Source organism: Thermobia domestica, chromosome 7 (genome assembly GCF_964235325.1).
Source record: "Thermobia domestica chromosome 7, izTheDome1.hap1.1, whole genome shotgun sequence".
Lineage (NCBI taxonomy): Eukaryota > Metazoa > Arthropoda > Insecta > Zygentoma > Lepismatidae > Thermobia > Thermobia domestica.
Window position 1 is genome coordinate 830,740 of NC_137460.1, and position 9,162 is coordinate 839,901.

At 35.5% G+C, this 9,162-nt stretch overlaps 1 protein-coding gene across 1 annotated transcript in view; it reads left to right on the plus strand.

Annotated features, from left to right (window-relative positions):
* LOC145688820 (UNC93-like protein) overlaps positions 1 to 2,110 on the plus strand; it is a 35,128-nt gene extending 33,018 nt beyond the window's left edge. Inside the window, exon 6 of the mRNA XM_081762992.1 lies at positions 1,760 to 2,110. Coding sequence (XP_081619118.1) covers positions 1,760 to 2,013 — 254 coding nt within the window. The 3' untranslated portion in view covers positions 2,014 to 2,110. The remainder of the gene's footprint in view (positions 1 to 1,759) is intronic.
* Positions 2,111 to 9,162: the final 7,052 nt, after the last annotated feature.

Sequence of the window (9,162 nt, forward strand, 5' to 3'; positions counted from 1 at the left end):
GTATCGTCTGGACATGTGTCACCAAAAGGGCACATATAATTATTTAACAACTGATGTGGACATTTTTTTCGAGCTAGCCGCTGTTTGAAAGAGCAATTAAACGAGTTTTGGCTAAATAATATTACTTTTGCACTATTTGTGGACACCGTTTTTTTCTTTGTTTGTTTGTTTTTCCTGTTTTTAACATTTCTCTGTGTAAAATGGCAATGTTATGCTGTATCTGGGAATTTGTTCAAGAAATAAATAAATAAATAAATAAATAAATAAATAAATAAATAAATTTGCAGAGGCCTTATAAAATTGGTGAGTTTGTGGTTCTTTTCATATGCAATATCTTTCATGTGTGTGCGTGTAATACTTTTGAAAATATATCCTTTTCAAAATGAATAAATCATTTATGGTAGCCCTGTATATAATCAGATCTGATAAAGAAACAGAGGGGATGAAGCGAAATATATTCTGAATATATCATATGAACAGCTACCATTAAGTTAGCCACACACGTTGTGGAAATCCGGTGAGGACCGACTGCACAGTTCCTCTCTGGATTTTTTGAAGATGTGTGAGCAAGATTTCTTTTTCGATCGCCTTCAAAAATCCTGAAAGAAGTAATTGTACAGTACAAATATTCCTCTCTGGATTTCCGGGACGAGTATGGCGGCCTTCACACATTAAGATGTTTACGAATTGATTCCATTAACGAGCTCTGTCGAGATATTTGCTCTAACTGTCTATAGGAAAAAAACATAATCAGAAAATCACTTACATGTACATATAAAATGAAATCTTTCAGCTTAACGTACTAGGATTATGTCCGTTAGGCTAAGGGAGATGGATGACTAAGGCAAGTGAATGATGATGGAAGAATTGGTGGAATGAGAAAGTGGGAAAAAACGGGAGTACCACAAGTTCATTGATTCACACCAAACACCAATTTGGCTACAACGTAATATAGATTTTAATCCATTGATTTAAGATAAGATTTTAATCCTGATTCACTGATTGGGCATAGTATTTTAATTCATTAATAAAATATAATACATAATTATTAATAGAATACAGTATAGCTATTAATTCATCAACAGAATATAATATTTTAATCCACTAATAAAATATAATTGCCTTTAATCCTGAATATAGTATGCTTTAATCCATCACGGCGAAATTAAAATACCGCTAATTTTGCAGTACTTATGTGATAGCTTCAAATAGATAAAAGATAATCGAAAAATGGAACAAGAGCTCCCAATACTATTTTACATGAGATACCGTTATCAGGACTCATTTGTCTGCTTTCAATTTTGAGCCATTTAGAAAATCGGCATTTATTTTCGCGTTTCTAAATGGCTGCAAACGGGAAGCTAGTAGGTGACTCGTGATAAATGCAAAATAATATTGTCTAGGGCGCTGTTGTTCCACTTTTCGATTATCTTTTATCTATTTGAAGATATCACATAATTACTTTAAAATTAGCGATATTTTAATTTCGCAGTGATTAGGCCTCTTAAATGAATATAGTATTTTAGGCCATTGACTGAATTTAGTATTTTAATCCTTCAATAGAATATAGCATTTTAATCTATTAATAGAATATAGTATTAATTCATTAATACAATATAGTATTGTAATCCATTAATAGAATATAGTATTTAATCCACTGATAGAATATAGTATTGTAATCCATTAATAAAATATAGTGAATAGAGTATTTTAATTCATTAATTGAACATAATGGTAATTTTCCGTTTGTTTCTTTCAGCTGCGTGTGGACTTCTTTTCCCGGAAGAAGAAGACATGGCCTTCAGCAACTTCAGGACGTGGGAGTCGTTGGGAATATTGTTGTCTTACTGTTGGGACGTCTTGTTCTGTACTCAGACAAAGCTATACCTATTGTTGCCTATGCTTATTATAGGCACGGGAGGATATGTTGTTGCAGAGTGTTTGGAAAACAAGTTAATTACTTATCGTTATGAAGTCACAAAGATTAATGTGATCAAGAACAGATGTTTCTAAGCTATTTATTTGTACAAACAAGTTTATACGTTTTATTTAAAACATTTTACAATATAAATACCATTTTCACCAAGATACATTGCAAATTATTACTCTATTGCAGTGGTTCACAACCTTCTTTTGCTATGCCCTGTCTCACCTAAGCCCCCTTAAATCATGATGACCTGCACTCTCAACTTTTTTCCTGCTTGCACTTCTCATTTTATTCCAAGGAGTGTGAGAAAAGCGTGGTTTATAAAGACGCTAAAAGGATACGGCAAATGTACTAAAAAGAGCTAACTAGAAATAAAAAAAAATAAAAAAACAGAAATACTTGAAACAAAAATAATTAAAATAAATTTTTACTTTTTAAAAATCTGATGACGTCAACAAGGTATATTTTCAAAACCACTGAAATATTACATTGTACACTCAAGAAATTAGTTTGCTCACCCCCTTCCTAATGACCACCTTGAGCAGATGGCAACATTGTGCCTGCAGAGATTGGCAACTGTGTACCATATCTTGGCATCCTGACAACTAATACGTGTAATGAAGGATATATAGGTTTTACTTGAATTTATTCTTAAAGATATTAAAGTGATCTGATTTTATTGTTTTGATACGTATAACTGCACTTATCAAGTGGCAAATCCTCGATATCAAGGGGTGATGAGAAGATTGGTGTAGAAGTTCTACTAAAAGCATAAAGTTGAAATTGGCGCTAACTTGTTTGTGAGCCCGCAATAACCCAGTCAGTAATGCCAACCTGAAACGTTACAAAATCCCATTTCGAAACGCAGAAATTCCCACTTTATTCTCAAATTTCCCACGCTGTACTAACTTAATTATAAAAATTCAAAACTTATAAATATGAAAATCGTAACTACTTTATGCCACCCACTTTCTTCGATATATGAAGAAATTATCCATAAATTCCGTTCTTCTACGTATATCAAATAGTTTATGAAAAAGTATCTTCCATAACTGTAAGAAATATTTCAAAATGTTGACGAGAACAAATACATTTTGTTGTCAGAACTTCATAGTTTAAGCACGCTTTCGCACTGTAATCTTCTACGGAATGTAACGAAACTATACAAGCATTATTTTCGAGTTATCATGTGTCGAGGGTTTTGGATGTTGGTTGTTTCTCATTTGCTACTTTCTTTCTTCTTCTTTATTATATATTTTTTTAATTATCAAATTACAATTTATGTTCCTTGTCACTTGTTATTTGAGATTCTGAAGCCACTACGTAAACCACTTCCATATAAAGCCACATTGTCACGTTAGAAGAACTTGTAGCTGTCATTAAAAAAAAAAAAATCTTGAAATCCTACAATATGGGTCTAGGATGTTTCGGTGTAGGACGTTTCGGTGTAAGATGTTTTGGTGCAGGATGTTTCGGTGTAGGACATTTCGGTGTACGGATGTTTCGGTGTACGGACGTTGCGGTGTACGGGCGTTTTGGTGTAAGGACGCTTGGCTGTAAAGGATGTTTCGGTGTATAGCCTAATATTTGATTGCATTAATCATATGCTTGTAATTAACAGTCATGAAGTGTCATAGTGTAGCCACTCTGCAATAGTGTAAACTGACTAACATTGTTATTGAGTCTCATTGTTATTGAGACAGAATGATAATACAACACCAATCCATTCGTAACAATAATTTCGATTCAGAGGTGTCCATAGTCGAGTTTTATAGAATAATAATCAATTCTAATTCAAAAATCAAATTTACTGCAAAGTATTCAGCACCATTTCTAAATAGAAATAAATATATTGCACAAAGTTCCTGAGACACAGTAATAATATATACAAACTGAATAATACCTCAAAGGAATTTTGTTGAAAAAGTTAAAATTACATAGAACCACTCAACTCAGAATCTAAAATTGTACTCAATTCCTTTTAAGACTGTAAGTACATCATCAGATTTGTAATTTTCACAAACATTGCTGTCTCTTCGTAACAACGGCGTATTTTTTTTTTTTTTTTTTTGTTCTGACTTCATCTCCGCCAATTGACTTATTTGTTCCATTTGAACAGCACCAACAAAGAGACTTACGGAAGTGTAATTTATTGATTTGAATGAAACTTTGCATACTTGCAGAATATCAAAAAATAATCGTCACATGTATATATATATAACTAACTAACTAACTAACTCTATGGCCTATGGAACCCGGAGGTTCAGTGCCGCGTTCACAAAAGCTCTCCACTGACTTCTATCCTTAGCTAATTGGATCCAGTTTCTATTTTGTATTCCTATCTCTGCGAGATCCATCTTAATATTATCCTCCCATCTGCGCCTAGGTCTTCCTAATGGTCGTTTTCCTATGGGTCTTCCAGTCAAGACTTTGAAAGCGTTTCTACTTTCTTCCATTCTGGCTACATGACCTGCCCATCTAAGCCTCCTAGACTTGACGACCCTAACAATGTTGGGTAAACCGTATAAACTATGTAGTTCCTCGTTATGAAGTTTCCGCCATTCCCCATTCTCGTTCCTCTTGGGTCCGAATATTCTTCTCAGGATCCTGTTCTCAAATACTTTCAGTCTATGTTCTTCCCTCAGAGTAAGCGACCATGTTTCGCAACCATACAGAACAACAGGCATGATTATCGTTTTATATATTCTAAGCTTCAAATTCTTCGACAGAATTCGCGACGACAAGAGATTTTGAACCGAATAGTAACACGAATTCCCTGCTTTTAGTCGACATTTAATTTCTTCGTGAATATGATTTTCGTCTGTTAATATTGATCCTAAATATTTGAAAGTATCCACTTTATCAAAAGTATTATTTAATATTTTAACGCCTCCACAATTTGCCGTATTACGGTCCCGACGCACTTCCATGTATTTAGTTTTATCTGCATTTACTTCTAAACCCATGTCCCTGCAAGCGTTTAAGAAGATCTCTGCATTTATTTCTACTTTTCTCCTATCATCCCCTATTAAATTTACATCATCAGCATATGCCATAACCTGGTGAATACCGTTCAACTGTAGGCCCTGGTTGCTATCTTTGATTTTCCTTATGGCATATTCCAGCACAAAGTTAAATAATAATGGCGACAACACATCTCCTTGTTTCAGACCATTTTCGATGTGAAAACTCGTGGAGAAAAATTTTCCTACCCGGACTTTACTTTGGGATTCACTTAAACATATCTTAATTAATCTAATTAGCTTTCTCGGTATTCCAAGTTCTGTAAGAACGTTGTATAATGTTTCTCTCCTAACCGAGTCGTAAGCCTTTCTAAAATCAATAAATAGTTGATGTACCGGGGTATTGTATTCCCACTTCTTTTCGAGTATTTGGCGAATGGTAAATATTTGGTCGATAGTTGATCGATTTCGTCTAAATCCGCACTGATAATCTCCAATAATTTCATCTGCGTATGGGGTCAATCTTGCTAATAGAATATTTGAAAGGATTTTATAGGATGTTGACAGAAGAGAAATGCCTCGATAATTATTACAGTCAGTTTTGTCGCCTTTCTTGTGAATTGGAACAATGATTGATTCTTTCCACTCTTGTGGCAATTCTTCCTTGTTCCAGATAAGGAGAATGAGTTTGTGTATCTTGTTCCACAATTTTTCGCCTCCAGCTAAAATTAACTCAGCCGGAATTTCATCTACACCCGGAGATTTGTGTTTCTTTAATTTCTTTATAGCGGCTTCTACTTCTTTTCGATTGGGTTCTGGAATATACGGTTCTGCGGTGTGTATCTCCTTTTCTCCACGCACATTACTTTTTGGCTGCGTGTTCAGCAAATCGTCAAAGAAATCTTTCCATCTATTTAAGAGGGTATCCGTATCAGTGAGAACTGTTCCGTCAGCTTTCTTTAACATATAAGCACGAGGTTGATAGCCTTTCTTAAATTCGCTGATCCCCTTATACATGTCCCGAATATTTTTATTTTTACTATTATCTTCAAGTTCCTTAATTTTAGCTTTCAAAAAATCCCGTTTCTTTGTTCTAAAAGTTTTGGAAGTTTCCCGCCTGATATCTGCAAAATTTTGTGTAGTTATTTCATTCGGATTTTGTAGCCACCGTAATTTTGCCTGTTTTCTCTTCTCTATTAGTTTAATGCATTCTTGGTCGAACCATGGTTTGTTCCTACGTATTTCTGCGTGTCCCAATTTTTCTATTGCTGAACTTTTAATGCTATCTCTTATTTCAATCCAAGTATCCTCAACACTAGTGCACTCCGAGTCTTCTAAAACCGAGAATCTATTCGAAACTTCAATCTGGTATTCCTCTCTTACCTGGCTCTCTTCTAATTTCTTTAAATTAAATCTCTCCGTTTTCGGACATTGAATATTACCTTTATTGAACGATAATCTCTCCCGTATTATCGCTACTACCAGGTAGTGATCAGTGTCACAATCAGCCCCTCTAAACGACCGGACGTCAATTATGCTAGATTGCCTTCTTCTATCTACTAAAACGTGATCAATTTGATTATGTGTTTTTCCGTCTGGTGATGTCCAAGTGTATTTATGAACGTCGCGATGTGGGAATTTTGTACTCTTCACGATTAGGTTTTTGGATGTTGCAAAGTTCACGAGTCTAACACCGTTGTCATTACTTTCCTTATGCAAACTTTCGTTTCCTATAATCGGTTTGAAAATATCCTCTCGTCCTACCTTCGCATTGAAATCCCCTAATAGAATCTTCATATGGTATCGCGGGAGTTGGTCAAATATCCGTTCCACTTCTTCGTAAATACTATCTTTTATATCGTCACCCTTATCTTCAGTTGGAGCATGTACATTTAAAACAATAATATCACACCACCGTCCCTTGAGAGTAATAAAAGAAAGTCTGTCAGTAACAAATTCAACCCGTTTAATTGCTGGTAATATTCGTTTGTGAACGAAAAACCCTGTTCCTAACTGGTGATTTGTATTGCCTTCCCCGTAAAAGAACGTAAAATTTCCGGAATTCTCAGATCCATTTCCTTCCCACCTAACTTCCTGAACTCCTACTAGATCCATCCTGTATTTCTCTAACTCATTCGTTACAGATTTTAACGCGCCTGCCCTATAAAGACTTCTAATATTCCATGTTCCAAATCTCATGTCCATTTTCTTTTGCTGAGGTCGTGCCAAGTTATCAGTCCTTGTCCGAGGCTTTTGTGAATGTTTCTGAACAAGTACCTTTTTTTACAGGATGAGGGTGTTAGCCTTACCCAAACCCCCAAGCTGGAGGACCACTCCTAGTCGTCTGTCCGCGACTGCTTATTCAGTATATTCGCAGCTAACCTCTATATCTAGAGGCCTTCTCCTCGATCCGCAACCTGAGGACGCGCCATGCCGTGGTGACAGGAACCCACATATATATTATTTTGGCAGTGGTGCGGGTTTAAGGGTAGAAACCACCCTTTCAACGTTAGAGATGGCCTCCAAGCATAAACAGAAAATAATCATTAAAATAGAAGATTAAATGATACGGTCAGCTTACTGCCAAGGGGGTTTTAGGACAGGTGATTCAGAACCTGACGTTATAATTACAAAATTCAAATTGGCGGATCCAATATGATGATTACAATTACAAATAGTCTTCTGGTTTGAAATGTTCTGCAGTTAGCCAAGAACAATTATAATTGGCAGGGGCTACTGAGAGAAGGTGCAGACTAATTTGAAACACCTTTCTGTGCTTATTTTAACAGGACGTTTGATTAAATCTATAGCCAAAAAAGTTAGAAGTCAATGCCAATGCATTTGTCGCGAATGTGAAGCAACACATGTTATTGGAAAAGAAAATATTTATAACTCTGATCAATACGGTTTAATTTGGAAATGCAGACGGGACGTACTCTAGTTTTTACAGGGACACAAACAGTAGAAAGTGTGGCACAGTCAGTCAATTCTATGACTCGTAGCTACATCATACAGCCTTTAATTTCTGCAAATAGGTTTTGTTATCACCAGTGTTAATTGTTTTGTAGGAAAACAATGGAACATTTGGTCTTATAGTCCATCACAACACATTTGAAAATATACCTGTGAAAGCATCAAATCCGGAAAAATTGACATCAAGTCTTGTGAGATCATGGTTCCAAGAGATTTTTCTTCAAGCGTCTAATGCAAAGTCCATTTTGTTATTAGCTTCTTGGAGTGGTCATAATTCATCAACTTTGAACCTATTTTAAGAAAAAAAAAAGTAACTCATATTGGAAACCATTTCTTCAGGAACAACTGGTAGGATTCAGCCTCTTGTTGTGTTCTTTAGGCCGTTAAAAAATGTTCTTGAGACATTTTTCTTACACTGTCCTTCTCTACAACTGTAACATGAATTTACATCTTGATTCATAATCAGTTTTCTTCTCCTAGACTTGCTAATCTTATTGGGTATGCATAATATAAAAGCGGTTATTTGGAAGAAAAACTACCTGTATTCAAGGGCGCCGATTTCTCTCGAAATTTGGGGAGGCCCATTCAGATGCAGAAGGTATATATGAGGATTTTAAAGACAAATTGCATTCAAATTATGTCAAATGTTGTACATTCATAAATACAATGCGGATGCTTACATGAGCTTTGGGGCGCCCGGGCCCCTCGGCCCACCTGGGATCGGCGCCCTTGCCTATGTTTGAAAATTCCTTTCAAAAATTGTGCAGCATTTTGCGATTTGTGCACAGTTATTGCCGTAATAAGGTGTGTGTGGTGTACACAATGTTTATGCATCACACACTTTTTTTTTTTTACTATATATGATATCATTACGTAAAACGTTTTCCCAATCAATTCATAATTATAACATTTGAGAATATAAGAAGTTCTGACATAGAGTGAAGCAAGGGGACTCACTATAAATAAGTAACCCCTGCCAATTACAGCAGCATTTATTTTTTATTTTATTTATTAATTTATATTTTCTACTTCATGAATTTATTTCTCCCTATAACGAACAATTTTCATTTTGAAGAGTGGACGTTTCGGTGTAAACATTAGAACTTTTACACCGAACCAGCCTCACACCTAAACGTCCTTACACCGAGATATCCGTACACCGAAATGTCCTACACCGAAACGCCCTGCACCAAAACGTCCTACACCGAAACAGCCGTATCCCCTACAATATTTCACCGTGTACACAGTCTTGAAAGGGTCATAAAACATTTTTTTTTTCCATCTTGCAAGAAGTTGAAC